This window comes from Desmodus rotundus, chromosome 4 (assembly GCF_022682495.2).
Source record: "Desmodus rotundus isolate HL8 chromosome 4, HLdesRot8A.1, whole genome shotgun sequence".
Taxonomy (NCBI): domain Eukaryota; kingdom Metazoa; phylum Chordata; class Mammalia; order Chiroptera; family Phyllostomidae; genus Desmodus; species Desmodus rotundus.
The window spans coordinates 101,814,383-101,833,262 of record NC_071390.1 but is presented as its reverse complement, the minus strand read 5'-3'; the positions used below and the strand labels follow the sequence as shown (position 1 = coordinate 101,833,262).

General features: G+C 40.1%; 1 protein-coding gene across 7 annotated transcripts in view; it reads right to left on the bottom strand.

Moving 5' to 3' along the window:
• Window positions 1–17,691, bottom strand: part of SEC24B (SEC24 homolog B, COPII coat complex component) — an 89,595-nt gene extending 71,904 nt beyond the window's left edge. For 5 of the 7 annotated variants that reach the window (XM_053922415.1, XM_053922416.1, XM_053922417.1 and 2 more), the window contains exon 1: window positions 17,448–17,598. In XM_053922415.1, coding sequence (XP_053778390.1) covers window positions 17,448–17,574 — 127 coding nt within the window. In that variant the 5' untranslated portion in view covers window positions 17,575–17,598. Of the gene's footprint in view, window positions 1–16,832; window positions 17,200–17,447 lie in introns of those variants that run through there. The other 2 variants (XM_053922420.1, XM_024551141.4) reach the window with 2 other exon arrangements.
• Between the last annotated feature and the right edge of the window lie 1,189 nt (window positions 17,692–18,880).

The following is an 18,880-nucleotide window of genomic DNA, read 5'->3' as shown; positions in this document are numbered from 1 at the left end:
TTTTGTGCTTGATAAATTTTAAAATCATTCTTAGTAGAACCTTCCTCATTCTAGTATTATAAAACTATATACCCATGTTTTCCTCTGATGCTTTTAATAGTTTCCCACTTATATTTTTATATCTTTGATCACCACAGAAGGTAGTTATTTTATCATTATTAAAACTAACAGTAATTGCCCTGGCTGCTGTAGCTCAGTGGATTGAGCGCGGGCTGTAGACCTAACAGTTGTTGGTTTGATTCCTAGTCAGAGCACATGCCTGGGTTGCAGGCCAGGTCTCCAGTGGTGGCCACACAAGAGGCAACCAGACACTGATATTTCTCCCCCTCTCTTTCTCCCTCCCTTTCCCTCTCTCTAAAAATAAATACTATTTTTAAAAAATTAACATTAATCATTAATTTTGTTAAATGTCTAATATTAAACATTTCATACTATGTGGCACTCACTGTTCTAAATGCTATACATATATTAATTTCTTTAATTTCCCTCACAGCCTCTAGAAGTAAATAGAGTCATTACACCTACTTTATAAACTTGGTAAATGAGGCACAAACATTAAGTCATTTAACAGTCACAATCATAGAAAGTAACTGGGCTGGGATTTGCATCAAGTAATGTAGCTAAGTCCATACTTTTAAACAATAATCTGCAGCCCCTCACAACACTCAAATTTGCTGGCTTTCTTTAGCCTAGTAAATATCTGTCAATTGTCCCAAACAGTGAAATTCTAGACTTGGTTCCAGCTAAGGGCAAACTTTATCCTAAAGTCAAATATTCGAATATTGTGAAAGGACATAGGTATCTGTGTCATATTTCAAATGGAAAGATAACAAAAACAATTATTTACAAGGCACTGTACTCCTTGCCACAATGTATAAAAATATAAAAATATTTGTTTATAAAAGACGTATGAATAAAGCTCAACATTTCCTCATTCTGTTTTCAATATCTACTAAATAATGTAGTGGAACCTGATCTTTGATTATGCAAATACATATTCCAGGGCAGACACAAAGATAACTTACACAATCAAGTTATAAGGAAAAAATATCTACACTTCTATAATTCTAAGATGTAGAAAACCAAAACTAAGACAAAACTGTTCTAACAGGTGTCCAATTTACTTTTCTTGCAGTATATTTTACATGGTCATGGTTTACCTGAAAGACTTTATTTACTTAAAAAGAAACAAGTGTAATAGGAATCTTTCATTAGCATGGCAAAATACGAAATGTTTTCCCTCCCCCTTTACTTAAATATATTAAAAAATACATTTGCTACTATTCACTACAGTCTCAGAAAATTGTGCCATTATAAGTTTATCAATCAAGAGAAGATCCAAGTCAGAGGGGATGAGTCTGTTCAAGTATCTTCCCACTTAGTTAATAATTTAGTTGGCTCATCCATGCTACATGTCTGAGAACAGGAAAATAATCATCATGTCCAAGCTACTCAAATGTCATTCTTCTAAAAATAACAGAAATGTTCTATTTGCTGAAATTCATCAGAAGTGAATTATCCATCAGAGGAGGCGTACTTTCAGTCCATCAAGGAAAAGAAACGTACTTTGGCTGGAGGATAAGGGGAAAGGTGAAGGAGTTCATTGTATGTCAATGCTTACACATCTAAATGTTCCAATAGCATGAAGGGTCTGAAAATAATTTCCTCAAAAATGATAAATGAATCAAGACGCCTTTGAAAGCAAAATGTTTCCTTTGAAATATTTTAAGTCAATTTTTAAAAGCCTGCACTAAAAATAAAAAAATCAGTCTGAATGGAAAGAAAATCGTATCCATAACAAGTAAAATACAGTATCTTTAAAAATTTTGTCTTACTGTGACCTAGTAAGAAATGTGTTTTCTTTTCTTCAACTTTAAAATATATTAGATGCCCTGGCTGGTGTGGCTCAAGTGTATTGAGCGCGGGCCAGTGAACCAAACAGTCGCTGGTACAATTCCCAGTCAGGGCACATGCCTGGGTTCCCAGCCAGGTCCCCAGTAGGGGGTGCACAAGAGGCAACCACACACTGATGTTTCTCTCCCTCTCTTTCTCCTTCTCCTCCCCTCTCTCTAAAAATAAATAAATAAAATCTTAAAAAAAATAAAACTACTTTTAAAAATAAAAAAATAAAATAAAATTAGATAACTCTCCTAATTTCCTCTCAGGGAATATACCAAACTAATATTCAAGTTTTATTTCTTCTGCCTGTACTAAAAGATGACTCTGACAAATATTACAATAGTTTACATAGACCTATATGCTTTTTAAAGAACAGTCCCAGAGCCCTGGCCAGGTGGGTCAGTTGGTTGGAGTACTGTCTCGTATACCAAAATGTTGTGGGTTCAATTCTTGACCAGAGCACATACCCTACGTTGTGGGTTCAATTCCCAGCTGTGGCACATACAGGAAGCAACTAATAGATGTTTCTATCTTCCTCTCTGTCACTCTTCTTCTTTCTAAAATTAATAAATGTATCCTCAAGTGAGGATTTTAAAAAATACACAGTCTGCAGAGGAAATTATGGAAATTTTAATAATGTTAACATTTTCATTTGCCTATATTTCCTATAATTCCCTTAGCAACTGTGGCAACTTTAAAACATGACTCCCCAATTCTTTGATACTCTGCTGGGTAAAGGCGGGGTCTATGTCTACTCATTTTGAATATGAGCAGACACTCAGTTTCCACCAATAAAGAATGGCAGAGGCAAAGCTGTGGTTCTTCCCAGACTCAGGCATAGAAACTCAGCTCCTACACTGGTTGATGGAACATCCGCATGGGGATCCCTGAGCAGCTATGTAAGAAGTCCATTTACTCCACAGCTGCCACAGTCTGAAGAAGTCAAACCACTTGGAGAGGTCAGGGGTACGTGCTCTGGTGTGAAATCCAGAGTTTTTGATTCTAGCCCAGGTGCCTTCCAAATCATTCCAGTCTCCAGCCACTGAATCACCTTTGACTCTTCCCACCTCAGGCCCTAGACACCCTAAAGCAGAGAAGACCCATCTCTACTGTGCCCTGTCCAAATTCTTGATTAACAGAATCTGTGAGCATAATAAAATTGCCATTTTAAACCATCATGTTTTGGAGTAATTTGTTATGTAGCAATAGTACCTGAACAGCAATTAGTTACAATTTTTAAAAAAATCTGAATTCAGATTCCAAAATTAAAATACAGCCATCTTTACCTAGCATAAAAATGCATTATATTCTTACAAATCTAGATATCACAATTCTAATAATTATTACCAAAGAAAATGATATCTTCAAATAAGTTAAATATAACGTGTGTGTATATACATACAGACAGAGTACACACACAGAATAGAACTTGTTCTATTCTATTAGGAAAAAACTGTATTTTGCCCTGTATAATGCATATTTTTTGCCCAAATTTTTGATGGAAAGACAATGCACATATACATGGGTATGATGATTGCATATCATGGTTAGAATGAGTATAATAATCCCGTGCATAAAGCACACAGTAACGTGGCTGCTCACTGTACATGGCAAAATATGCTAGTTCCTCCCTAGAATATAGTATTTGAGAGCATAAAGCGTAAGTAAAATATGGGAAGAGTTGAAGTACATACACTAAAAAAGAAATGAACAAATCAGGGCTGAAAACTGGGTCTATGATGACAGGCGACAGCAAGCAAAATCATAGACGTGCTAGAGACCCACACGAGCCACATGTGGCTGTTGAGCACTTGAAATACAGTTAATCTGAACTGAGAAGTGTTATAAGTATAAAATACACAATGGATTTTGAAGAAATAGCATGTAAAAGGGTAAGGACCGCAGTAATTTTAAATATTGAATATATGTTAAGATGATAACATTTTCTACACAGTGGGATAATTGGATAAAGTCAAATTGATTTTACTTTTTTTTAATGAAACTTTCAGAGGATTTAAAATTACACATGAAGCTTGCATTAACTTCCTATAGAATGCTGCTGTAAGACAGAAAAACATAAATTGGAAAAGGGAATTAAGACAGTTTTCAACCTAGACCTAAATATTTAAATTAGACATTAGCAGAGACACTAATTAAAAAGTATTTTGAGATATTTCCAAATTTCATTAATGCTACTAATTTCTAAGGAAAAGGGGAAAGTAACTGGCTTTCTGGATAATTTAGATGCAGATATTTCTTTGGATTTAAAATGATTCTGCAGCCTATATGAAAAGACAGCTGGTATTTTAATAACTTCTAAAATAGCAACGAAGGTTGTATGGGAGAGAATAAATTAGTTACATAGGTGGAGAGTTAAATTTTTGAAAAATAACTCAAAGTATTTTTCTTATTACAAAAGTGATCGTCATTCAGAAACAAGTATAGAAAATGATCAAATAAAAATCAACTGTGATTAACATTTTGATATTTATGTACCCAATATTTTCTTTTTGTGTGTAACTGCCTAATTTAGTTAAGAAAAGTGGGCTTATAATGAACTTATATATGATTTTTTAATTTAGCATTACTTAAATATCTTTCCATCATCATTTTAAATGTCTAAGTAGTATTCTATTATGTAGATTTATCATATGTATTGATACTTTACTTTTCTAAAAGTAATCTATCAGTTACAATTGTTGGGTCAGGTTCCTATAGTTGGCACCTTAACTGTGCAAACACAGGAGAGTCACCAGATGCTCAGCATAAAAACAGGCAGGGAGAGACGAGGATCAGAGTGGGCCCAGAAGTTGAATTTAACATTCAAAGGCTTCAAATGAGCTATTATAATATGTTCAAAAAAAGAAAAAAATATGTGTTCAAAGAATTTTAAAAAATCAGTAAATGAATAGATAATATCAATAGAGAAACTAAAATTATTTTAAAAATTGGAATATTTAAAATGAAACTGAAATAAATGTGTTAGAGGGCCTCAACGGTATGGCAAGAAAGAATCAATAAGCTGGAAGACTGGTCAATGAAATGATCCAATTTAAAAAAAGAGATCTGGCTGGTGTGGCTCAGTGGATGACCCCTGGCCTGCAAAACAAGGGCTCACAATTCCATTCCCAACCTAGGGCACACGCCTGGGCTCTAGGCCAGGTCCCCAGTGGGGGACACACAATGATGTTTCTCTCCTTCTCTTTCTTTCTCCCTTCTGTTCTCTAAAGAAATAAATAAATAAAATCTTTAAAAAATTACTACATAGCCAAACAATACTACATAGCAATAAAAGGGAACAGACATTGATTCATGCATGGATAAATGTAGCGAAGTGAAAAAAAAAAAAAAAAAAGACACAAAAGACTACATATTGACCCTGGCTGGGTAGCTCAGTTCGTTAGGGCATCATCCTGATACATTAAGATTGGGGGTTCAATCCCCAGACAGGGCACATAAAAGAATCAACCAATGAATGCAGAAATAAATGGAACAACATATTATGTTTCTCTCTCTCTTTAAAAAGACTACAAATTTTATGGTCCAATTTATATGACATTCTGGGAAAGGTGGAACAACAGGGATGGAAAAAAGAACAACAGTTGCTGGGGCTGGTGGGGAAGAAAGTGGGGGACTATAAGGCAGGGGTGTCAAAGTCATTTTCACCGGGGGCCACATCAGCCTCGAGTTTGCCTTCAAAGGGCCAAATGTAATTATAGGACTGTATAAATGTAACTACCCCTTAACTAGGGGCAAGAGCTTGGTGCTGCTGCCGGGTAGAAACAAGGTGCCAGGGAGGAAAACAAGGGGGAGGGCTGGATTTGGCTCTCGGGCCTTGTGTTTGCCACCTGTGCTATAAGGCGACTACATGAGGACTTTTTTTATGATGATAAAACTGTAGTACTGGATACTTGACTGAGTGCATTGCCAAAACCCCAGGCCTGTACACTACAAAGAATAAGTGCAAATTTATTATATGCAAATTTTTATTAAAAAAATCAACCAGGATTCCAAGAAAATCTAGAATGGACTGCAGACTCTGACAAATCAGTATGACAACCTACCTGAAAGATATTGAGGTAAAATGCATACAGATGGAAGGCAGAAATATAATTAAAGACATGTTTACATATATGAGTTATGAGATATATATATGAGATACATGTATATAGACACACATGTATCTCCTAGTTGTCTGCCTAGAGAGCCTAGAAGCAGTGACACCCCATAGCAACGAGCACATCCAGGCACAGTTCTTGGTTTCTAAATACCATGCCCCGACAAAAGGGAGTAGGACTCCTTGGACAAAGAGCTGACTCTAGTGCTAATGTAGGGCAAGTAGAAGATGCAGAATTTTTGTGCCAGAAAGTAAAGAAGTGCTCAAAAACCAAAAGGACGGGGGCAGACATACACAGCAGCCAACCTGAAAAAGCTCCCAATGGTCAGAGCTGATAACAATTTGAGCAACATATAAAAATAATGACAGTATTGGATTATAATCCAAAGAATAAAATAAATATACATGAGTTCATAATAATATAAATAAATGACTGAATAAACTTTAAAATGGGAGAAAAGGGACAAATCTTCCTTACGGAAAAATTCCAAATAATAAATGTAGAAGGAATGAGGGAAAAAGAGAAGTCACCATTAGAATTCCACACTAATAATTACTGCAGCCAAGAGCCACTGAAAATTGGTAAAATTATGAGTAAAAACTTAAGGAGAAACAGGAATAGTGGCTTCAAAGCTTCTCCCCACAAATATTTATTAATACTGTAGTGATTTTAACATATGCCCACAAATTACTGGATACACTCTAGGAGGTAGAGCTGAATTCTTTTCTGCTAAATGTAGATTGGAGTTAAGTGAGTTACTTACTCTTAACAAACACAATAGGAAATGGTAGAAAAAAATGGCAACTTTACAGTGAGGGAACCCAGATGGCAGATGGAGTGAATGTGCCACCTCAATCTCTTCTGTCAAAAATTTTTTACCCCCTCCCAAGGCCCCACCTCTTAATACAATACCATCAATCGGGGGTTAGGGCTTTAATTAGGTCATTAGGGTAGTATCCTCATGATGGACTTAGTGTCCTTATAAAAGAGAAGAGCTCTCTTCCCCACATGCATGAACCAAGGAAAAGCCAAATGAGCATAGAGAAGAGAGTCATCTGCAAGCCAAGAAAGGGTCTTCAGCAGAACCCAACCATGCTGGTGGCATCCTGACCTTGGACTCCAGTTTCCACAGATGTCTATGGTATAGGCCACCCAATCTATGGTAGGTTGTCATAGCAGCCCAAGTTGATTAGGAATTCCCTCAGTCAAGTGCCCATGGCTAACATGACTAATAATAAAACAAGTTAATGTCAGGTAGCCCCCTGATATCAGGTGATAAGAAGGACACTTCACCTCTGTGGTATTCTTCCTAAAAATTCGTAAATCCAAGCTAATCATCATCACAAAGCATCAGCCAGCCCAAAGTGAGGGACTGTCTCCAAAATAACTAACCAGTCCTGTCAGGTCCTAAAAAACAAAAAAAGACTAAGACCCTGTCACAGACCAGAGCAGACTAAGGAGAAAGACACGAGAGGAAGATATAAGACTTCAGAGGAAGCTGAGTGAGGGTATTGCATTTTCTGTACTATTTTTGCATCACTTCTGCAAATCTAAAATTATTGCAACATAAGCTTTTAAAACATCAGAAAAGAGCTGGAAATTAACTACTAAATCGATTGTATCAGAGTTTTTTAGACAAATGGCTACACCAAACATAGAGTGTTTTTTACAAAGCAAATATGATTTTTACTTCCTTGTTTAAAGTTTTCTAATGGTTGCTCTTGCTATCAAGAAAAGAATTTCTAATTCTAATTCTTTAGCATGGCCTAAGACAGTGGAAGACACAATAACCTCTCCTCCATCCCATATGTCCATGTCCTAATCCTTGGCGCCTGTGAATGTGTTAGGTTAGATGGCACAGGGGAGTTAAGGTTGCAGACCATTATTAGGGTTGTTAATAAGCTAACCTTAAAATAGGGAGAGTATCTTCAAGTATCCAGGTGAGCTCAATGTAATCACAAGAGTCCTTACAAGTGGAAGATGGAGATGGGACAGAAGACAACTCAGAGATGCAATGTTGCTGGCTTTGAAGATGGAAAGAGGGGGTAAGTGGAGGAATGTGGGCAGCCTCTAAAAGCTGGAAAAAGCAAAGACATGGGCCTATCCTACAGCTTCTAGAAGGGAATGCAGCCCTACTGACACCTTGACTTTATTTAGCCCAGTCGGACTTGTAACCCACAGAGGATGAATTCATGGCGGTTTAAGCCACCAATCTGTTGTAATTTGTTACAGCTGAAAAGAGAAAACAACTGCAAAAAGGCCTTCATGATCTGACCCCTTCTTACCTCTCCTGCTTCATCCTCACCACTCCTTCCCACAAAGATTTTCAACAGGTATGCCTTAATACAATGGATACTACAAATCCTTCACATGAGTCTACCAAAGTTCGATCAATAAATGAAATGTAATTTTGCTACAATTCAGGATGTCTATTGTTATGGTAAAGTGATAGAATGCTGACCTGATAAGAAGAGGTGTAACTGCCAAACAACCCCCATACACACACACACACACACGCATGCACACAGCACAAAGGTAAGAGTGGATGCTAGACTCTGCCTCACGAGGCCATCTAAGAGGTTGGTTAGGGCACAAGATAGTTAAGTTGCCACGTAAAGGCTTCTGAGGGGGTCAGTAAATATGTGGTACTTTTCTAAAACTTGCTTTTTTTAAAACAGAGGTGTTCAAAGTTTAATTCTTTCAAGGAAGCCACCAAAAATGTTAGCACTACAGTAGCCATAAGTATGAAAAGGCTGTGTGTCATTGGTGTACACATTCTTACCACACTTTCCCAAGGCATGCTGGTTCACCTCTGATCCTGCACGCAGGCTCTTCCCTGGAATCTTCAAAAACCCTCTTTTCCCTTCATCTGACCAACTTCTACCCATTCTTCAGACATCAGCTCAGCTCTTCTTTTAGAAAACATTCCCTACCCCTGTAAGTGGATGCTCGCTTAATGCTGCATCTGTAGTAGCAGTCCCAACCTTTTTGGCAGACAAGTTTTCCATGGACCAGGGTTGATGGGGGTGGGGGGAGACAGGAGGCAGAGCTCAGGTAGTAATGAGCTCCCGGCCAGGAGGAGGGAGGTTGGGGGCCCTGATCTGCAGTATCTTGAGCCACTATGGGTAACTTTTCTCATGAACTATAATTGCCTAATTGTAAACTCTGGAAGTATAAAACGTGGGTCTAGTTTGCTCTCAGCTCTATCATACCCCTAAGGCTTAGCACAGTGCCTGGCTCATGGAAACCATTACTATATTTTTGAAAAAGAAGCCTAGTAAAACATCATCAAATACCTCTACACCAGGCATTTTCCTTATCACAACGTACCAACAAGAACGGTATGATCCAGAGGTGTCCAACCTTTGGCGTCTCTGGGCCACAATGGAAGAAGAAGAGTTGTCTCAGGCCACACATTAAATGCACTGTGACATGTAATCACAAAAAAATCTCAAAATGTTTTAAGTAAATTTACGATTTTGTGTTGGGCTGCAGGTTGGACACCCCTAAAACAGAAAGAACACAAAACTTAAAAGAGCTTTCACTATGTAATTTACACCCTAGTATTTCTACTTTGGCATTTGACACATTTTACTCCGCAGAAGTTCAAGTATAAAAAAGTCTGAAACAAAAGAAAAGAAAAATCTATTTCATTACATCTAAGGTGTTTTGACACTGCCATTTTTTTTCTCCTTCTAAATCTTACCAGGTGTAGTACAATAGTTCCCTACTGCTACTGTGACAAATTACCACAAACTTAGTGGCTTGAAACAACATAAATTTATTCTTTTACAGTTCTGGAGGTCAGAAATTCAAAGTCAGTTTCACTGGGCTAAAGTCAAGGTGTCATGAGCCGAGCTGGCTCCTTTTAAGGCTCTGAGAAGAGAATCCATTTCCTCGCCTTTTTTTTAGCTTCTGGTGGCCACTGCATTCCTGAGCTCGAGGCCCTATCTTCAGCGCTATTCACTCCAGCCTCTGCTCCTGTGGTCACGTTACTGTCTCTGCTGGCTGGTGATCCTCTGGTTTCCCTCTAATAAGGACTGTTGTGATGTTATCAGGCCCACCCAGAAGCGGGATAATCTCCCAGCTCAAAATCACAGCTGCAAAGGTTTCAGAGATTAGAATGGGGTCATATGGGGGAGGGGGCATTATTCAGCCTCCACGCCGTGTTGCCAATGGCAGGTTTTCACAACACTGTATCATGACTTGCACTTCAGTGAAACCAACTTTCAAAATGCATCAATTCTAACACGCACCACAATTTCAGAGGTAAAAATGTGAGGGAAAAAAAGTCTCAGAATCATTGAAAAACAGAATGTCATCTTATTTACACGCTCTGAAAGAATTTTAAATTCTTAGCTTTCAAAGGAGGTATGTCTGTATAACAGAGGGAAATAGATTGTTCTAATGCATCTACTCACTGGTGCCAAAATGACTTAAGAAGTAAACAAAAATTTGTTTCATAAATAGTCTATATACCTTTTCAATGGGTCTGCTTAGCGAGACTAAAATCACAAGATCTACCCAAAGTTATGTCTGCCTCGGTGGCATGATCTCCTTCCAGAGACTAGGTTCATATCAAAGGAAAACTGATTCTATTCCTGCTTTAAGCAAACTTGACATGAATATCAAAATTTACAAAGCAAGTATTTTATGGAACACTGAGGCACTATACAAAAAATTAGTCACAGGCTTTCTTTAAATCAATGAGTTTCCTCACTCCTACCACCACTTAACAGAGATGCAACATTGTAAATATCAAGAATATTTGTTTCATCAGCTTTTCCCTGAATCAAATTTCAGTACTTTTTTTAAAAGTCAGATTAAGGGTTTTAATTATCTGTAAAAGAATATCAAAGTCAGCAAGGTACAAGCTCCTGTATTTGGAGAGGCAGAATCAGATCTAAGAATGTATTAGGTTGGCCAAAAAGTTCATAGTGCTTAGTTGTCTTTAACTTCATTTGAAACAATTTTGTTAGACTATTGTGACAGCTGTCACATCAGCATGCATTAAAAAAATCTTATCAAAATTGTTGAATTTTTGTGCAGCCATTTTAATATTGAAGATGGAGGAAAATACAGCTTCTTAGTGTATTATGCTTTATTATTTCAAGAAAAGTAAAAACGCAACCAAAATGCAAAAAAAGATTTGTGCAGTATGTGGAGAAGGAGCTGTGACTGATAGAATGTGTCAAAAGTGGTTTGCGAAATTTCCTGGTATTATTGACATTTTGACCAAATAATTCTTTGCTGTGGGGGTGTCTTATGCATTGGAAGATGGTTAGCAGCACCCCTGGCCACTACCCACTAGGAACCAATAGCGGGAAGTCGCTGACACACTCAAAATATCCAAATCAATAAAGTTATTGGTGGAAATTAAAAATGTGTCTTTTATTTTATGGAAAAAACTAAACGGATTTTTTGGCCCACCCAATAATTCATTCATCACTGAACTATCAAGAAGTAGGTCAATATTTAGTCAGTATACATTTTAACAATCATCCCTGATAAAATACTAAAATACTTCTGAGCCAGTCGGTAAACAGTCAGCCCTGACTGACCCTGCTTCTTTGTTATGCCGTGCCACGCTGGCCCCCTGCTCCTAAGACCTCCTCATGATCCAGCAACCACAGGATGAGTGCCTGGCACGTCACAGGCTTACAGAATCCTGACGATACATGTAGTACTGATTATTGAATATTTTGAAGTATACTACGCCTTCCAATAAAGTATCAATAATATTGCTAAAGCACAGATTTTTTTACAAGCGTAAGAAACACGTGTGTACACACACATATATACACACCACTGAAAATGATCTGCAATTAGAAACCTTGGTGATTTAAAAAATGGGGAGTCCCAATCACATCTGCATACCTCGGATCGTTCTTTCTAAAGGAAGACTAATGGTTACGAAGGTAACTGTCACAGTCACCGCTGGCAGTCAGTCTACAGACACAGCCTCTGCAATTGTTTGGATGAAATCTCACTGCATTAAGTATAGTCTTTCCTGCAATACTACGCGCCAGGGACAATACTACTTGCTCGTCTATATACCACTCCATATAATTCTCACGACAATCCTGTGAAGTATCACTACTGCCATTTTAGAGACAAACAGACAAAGAAAGCTCACTAATTCATACAAATTCAAAAAGCTGGTAAGTAGTGCAGAAACCAAGCACTGCAGGTTCCAAAGCTCATTTCACAATACCTGTGTCTCAGAAACACTAGAAAAAACAAGCGAGTTAAGACTTGGCCACGGGGTAGGCAAAGCATTTTACTACACCCTCTCCCCTCCTTACTTCATTCTGATTTTGCTCAGTTCTAATACGAGCAGGGTTTAGTACACAACTTCAGAAAACTTCCAGCAAGCCAGCTAGCTGAGGTAGATGGTCTATTTAAAGGAAACCTCCCAAGAGTAGATTAGGGGGAGGAAGGGAGGGCAGAAAATAACAGAAAGACTAAAATAGTGATTGAACCTTAAATACAAAAGAAAAGGGTAGGGAGAGGTAACCATACACACATCCGTTCAATGGCCAGTTTTCAGAAGCAGTAATAAATACGAAGCCAAGTTCACTTGCTCGCTTGATTTCCTACTGCATGCTTCCACTGGGAATATGTTGAGGAAAACTCGCAAGGTCTCTGCCATCTGAACAATTTATATCCTGGTGTTCTGAAGGAAACTGAATGAAGGGACTCTCATTTACTAAGCACCAGGTACTTTAAAAATAGTATTTCAATTATCGTAATCCCCTCAACCCAACAAGAAAGCTCAAAGATGTTATATAATCTTCTCCAGGCTGAATCAAAGCCTACAACCTTTTCACTAGCCCACACATTCCGACAATCCTGAGTATGCCCAGCCTATGGGAAACACTAGCTTCCCCAGAGCTGAATCTAACATGATTTGTGCTAACACACACTGCTGACTGAGGATGGCTCTCATTTCCAGGGAAGTCCATTGAAGATTGGCTCAGAATCTGTTCTATTTCACTATCTTTAGAATCCAACACTTCAGGGTTTGTACATGAAATTAGAAAGATGAAGTTAGCTGATATACTGGGACCAGTCGCAATCAATGTGGTTTACAAACACTATTACAGATATAATCTCAGAAACCTTTGGGAGAAGAGGTGAGGTGGGAATGAAAAGACTGCAAATATGTATAGCAACAGTCAAAAAGATTAAACTTAGACAAAAGACACTTGTTTACATAGGGAGTGAACATTTTTTAAGTCCCTTGAGATAGCTATCTATTAATCAACCTAGAAGGAAATTACGTATGCAGATAGTTACATAATACCACGGCAATATCTTCAAGAGGGGACCCAATGCTCTTGCTCTTGTTAGCTGTAAAGGAAGACTGGAAACCTGAGACACAAGTGTCTCTCTGATCAAAAGGCACTTTACCTCAGACACACTAGGGAGATTTATATCATTTTAAATTTTGCATGTGCTCTCAAAGTTGAAGGGTTTCCTATTAACTGACCAGGTAGTGTTGCTGAGTGAATGGGATGTTTATTTATATCTCTCCTAAAGAATTCAAATAACTCCCACTACTATCTCATCTTTCTTTCGTTACTGACAAAAGGATAACTGCCAGTGCCCTGGCTGATGTAGCTCAGTAGATTGAGCAGCCACCTGAGAACAAAAGGGTTGCAGGTTCAATTCCCAGTGAGAGCACATGCCTGGGTTGCAGGACAGGTCCTCAGGTGGGGGTGTGTGAGAGGCAAAGGATCAATGTATCTCTCACACATTGATGTTCCTCTCCCTCTCTTTCTCCCTCCCTCCCTCGCCTTCTCTCTAAAAGTAAATAAATACAAACTTTAAAAAAAGATAGCTGCCTATATCATTCTTAGAAAAGGCATATGGAAGGAAGAAATGAACACCATTTACTTCCTAAAAGTAAAATTAAACAGTGATGGTTTATCGTTAAATTTGGCTGGCCCATCAGCCACCACCCCACCAAATTTTAAAGGCCCTTTCAATTCAAGTCTATTGGAAGAAATTTTGAGTTACATCATCATTACCAGGATATTATTTCACAATCTTCCCTTGTTTGAGGACTCAGCTTTGGAAGGATTCTCAAAAGTCAGAGTAAGAGTAAAAGCTGAAAAAATACTCACCTAATACTTCATAGGGAAATACACATAATTCCAAAGCTTATATTCTGCTAAATGAAAACTAAAGTATAGAAATACAACTCCAAGGAACAATGTTTATGAGAAATATTTAATAGATTCAAAGAAGTCAACTTTTATCTTCAAATAAGTGGGAAAAGCATGTTTAACAGTTAAACCTGGAAAACAAGTAAAAGTTATAATGAAGTCTCAGTTTTCTGCCTCTCTATTCCCTACATTTCCAATGTCAAAGTTCTAAAAAGAAACTTCAAGGAGCGAAAGAGATCTGGACTTGGAATTAGGATGAAAATTAGTCTTCATAAAACGAATGTTTAATGAACACCTAGAATTTGTTCAAGGTCCTGAATATACAGCAGTGAACAAGAGACAGACAAAACTGCTTCTTTCATGCAGCTTACACAGGAAAAAATCACTAACCTTTCTGGGTGATGGTTTTTTTAAAGACTTTATTTACTTACTTTTAGAGGGAAGGGAAGGGAGAAAGAGAGGTAGAAAAACATCGGTGTGAGAGGGATACATCAATTGGTTGCCTCTCACATGTGTGCAACCTGGGGACCTGGCCAGCAACCCAGGCATGTGCCCTGACTGGGAATCAAACCGGTGACCTTTTGGTTTGCAGGCTCGCACTCAATCCACTGAGCCACACCAGTCAGGGCTCAGGGTCATGATTTTAATCTGTAAAATCAGGGAAGTGGACTAGGTGTTTTTCAGATTGCATTCCAAGAACACCTGGACTTCCACCTCTATTTTAACCACATCAGTTCTGCTTTTTATTGCTTTCTCAGTCAGGGCTCTATACCCAATTTCCTTTGGGAAAACAAACGTTTTAAAAGGTTTGATAACCAGTTAAGTGCTCTCTAGGTACCTTTCCAGTTTTATAATTCTGTTTTCTATGATATTTCGTGCTCATACTTCTGACCTATTTGTTTTTCACCAAGTCTGGAATTCCATAGAGATATACATGAAAAGCCAAACTAGTTTATGTAGGGTAAAGAAGAAATCACAACGCAAATAACTGCTTAATCATTATCTACAGATGCCAATATTAAGTAGCAAAAACTCTTTTTTTCTAAGATTAGCAAACAAAACAAAAACAGACTTGATCTTCTTATTTCTGGGGTAAAACTACTTTCTTCCACCAGAAAGACAACAAAAAGTTGACACTAGTTCTTTATCTTAATTTCAAATTCTGTACAATAAAATTTAAGGTCTTTCTTCAATCTGGTCCCTTTAAAGTATTCCTTTAAACTCCAATGCCTTGGGTTTTCCCTACCACTCAGCACCACACCCTTTTCGCTTCTTGAATGCTAGGTTTCTATACTTGCCTTGCACTTTCATATTTCCATTTTGTTCATGTTGTAACTCTGTGGAGATAATACTTGCCCTCCTAGCCCTACCCATCAAATCCCTCAAGATCGTAACCAACTCAACTGTCACCAAAATACGGGTCAATTTAGGAAAAAGGCAGAGATTCTGTCCTAACTACTAGGCTAATCTTGAGTTCACAACTGGTAAACAGGCAAAAATGTTGGAATGGATTGATTACCTTAATGGAATGATTATATCAACAGCAGAAATCAAGCATCATCTATATTTGACTTCTAAATATATTAATTGATTTGTTCTTACAGATTTAATATCTCAATTACAATTAATATCCTGGCATCCCATGAGCATTCATAAAATTTGTAAGGCTAAGGTAAATATTTGCCACTTAAAAGATCATTCATTATTAGCCAATATCACCCCAATAAATTCAATAAAATGTTTTAAATTTTTCATTAAGACAATAATGTATATTCAAAAAATCAAGAAAAGACACCATCCTCAGATCACATGGGTTTACAATATTCTAAAAGACTTGGGATCTCTTCTTAAATTATCGTGTTTCAGTTCCTTCATACACAAAGCTATTTTAGAAACAAAAACAATAATTTACATCAAGTTTACAAAAAACAAAAACCGCTCACAAATATCTTTATGCATATTCCAGAGAGTGGTACAAAACCTACAGCACTATTCACATTCAAACCCATTAAACAGCAACTGGAGGTAAAGCATGCGATATTGACAAGTATAGCTGACCCAAAAGATATTAAGGCTAAGCCATCATTTTTGACTTACGAAAAAAAAAATTTAACCTCTAATTCCCAGGATAATCGATACACTTCACGTTTGAAAAGCATCTGTTATAAAAATTAAGGGTTGGCTGAACTGATTTATAAAGCCCAGCAAATTTTCACTAACAACTGGGATAAAATAGGTGGGTCCTACAATTCTTTCAAGAGTACCGGTGTAGCTTTGTTTTCACAGGACAGATATCTTTCCAAAGTTTTCAGTCAATTACTTTGGAGGGTTCTCTTCTGAAATATTACCAAGTCTATAAAGAGAGTCTCGCCTTTCCCTGCCCCATCCATGAACATTCCACATCTCAAAACTAGGAAATGGATATCCTAGACGTGACGAGTCTTCACTTGAAACTCCTGCACTCTCACCGCCTACGACCTCAGTGTGAAAGCGGCTTTCACATTGCTTTGGCTGCCGCCTGTAAGAAGGCCTGGCCTCAAAGCAGGGCCAACTCCGGCACGCTTTTGTATTTCTGAAAGTGCAACTGGGGGAGGGGGGGGAAGCCCACCCAATCTAAGGGCATTCGTTTAAACCCGTTTGACACCTGCTCGCTTTCAAACACGATGACGAGCGAACTCCAACCTCTGGAGCAGCAGCCGCAGCAGCAAGGACTGATCTAGAGGCCAAATTGGGTCAGGCTTACGGTTACACTTAGGTTGCATATTTACACCCTTTTGTCCACAAACTTGAGCTCTAACTGCAGCTCCTTTCAAGGCAGCGTGCTCGCCAGGCCGCAGAAATCAGAGTTTTCCTGAGTCGGGAAGGGCACAGTCCCCCCAGCTCGGTGGCCACCCCAGAATTCCCCAGACCGCGCACTCGGCAGCCTCGGCTCCGACCGGGTCTTTCCGGGCTGGGGTCGCTCTAGGCAACTCGCTGTGCCCGGGCGGGATTCAGGGAAGGGTCGCCCGCACCAGGCAACGCCAGGCCCCCAGCGGCTTCGGGCCTAGGGTTACATTACGTAAACAGTCCCGTCCCCGGCATTCCGGGCGGCCCCTCCCCCGCGCAGGGCGCCCCTCCTCCTGCTGGTCCCCGCCCCGTGCCCCCGACTCCACAGCCCGGACCGGGACACCCCGGCCCGCCCCGCCCGGGGCGACGGATGCGGCCGCGCAGGCCGCCCAGCCGGCCTAGGCCCTGCGCCCCGCACGACCACCTGCCTCACCGTTCTGCTGGTGCGGCGCCGGGCCCGCAGCCAGGCCCGCGGCGGCTCCCGAGGCGGCGGCTCCCCCAAGCTTGGGCTGGATGCGGGCGCTGGCGGCGGGATGAGGGGACCCGGCGGGGGCCGACATGACGGCGCTGCTGGCGGCGGCGGCGGCGGCGGCGGCGGCTCCGCTGCGGGGAGGTGGGCGGAGGGAAGGGAAGGCGGGGCCGGAGAGGCGAGAGGAAGAGGAAGGAACGTGCCGGCGTCACCGAGGGAGTCGCCCCAGACCGCGGCTAGGGGTCCTGCTCCGCCGCCAAGATCTGCTAGCCACCGCGGGCGCGGGGAACCTGGCCCACCACGCCCGGCCCGAGCCCCAAGCCGCGGGACTCCCACACCCGGCGACTCCCCGTGGGCTCTGCGCCAGCCCCGTCGCCGCCACGCCCCCTGCAGGCCGGAGCCCGCGAGCCCACGCCCGAGACGGGGCCGGGCCTCGGCCTCGCAACCGGCCCGGGACTGGAGGGATGGAGCTCGGTAGGACCAGGGGACTGGGGCAGGCTATATCCGGGGGCGGAGGCCGGCTGCGGGGTGACATCCGGAGCCCAGACCAGATTGACCTCACCCACCCTTACTCAGTGGAGCTACCCTGGTTTGATAAACAGAAAATTGATAAACAGAAATCTCAATCAGAACAGCATTATTCAAAACTTTTCCCACTGACATAACTCTAGGGAAAGGAAAGGGGAAAATGGAGTAAGGGAAACTAGAAGACAAACTTATCTTCCTCATGGTTTTTGTCAAGGGTTGGCTCATTGGTTTGGTGTTCAGAAGACGTAACATTTAAAGCCAGAAGTCGGTTTGCTTTGTCTACACTAGTGAAGTCTTTGAATCTCTGGCCAGTCCTGCATGCTAACTTGCAAGCAACCTCTGGACTACAATTACCCAAGTGGTTTTGCAGTCTTGGAATCTTGGAGAGTGCCATCATTATTCTGTATTAGAAACGAGATTGCTCAGAAACATCGCATTCAGAATGGGATCTAGCGAAATGATACTTCTGGAATGATAAGTCTAAATAACCGAATGACTATGCAAAACACAGTGTGTTGATCATCTTAGAATAACTCAAAGCTTCCTTTTGGTTGAATTACAAAAGGATTTCAGTGGTTGGAAAACATTTGAGTTTTAGGATTTCAACACTACATCATGCTCCATATATACAAAAAGGGCAAGCCCTTTCCCACAGGCTTTCCAGATTCACGGAAACCTAAGCCCGTATAAACCAAAGATCACACTCTGCTTCATCAAGATTACACAATTACAAATTCCAACACTTTCCAGGAGTCCTTTGAAAAAATAGTTAAGAAAAAAAGCTTTGGCTGCCCTTACGGGCATAAGGAAGTGCCTAGACAATTGGTTTTCTGCCCCTGGAATGTATCCTCCTGAGTGTAAGAAACCCA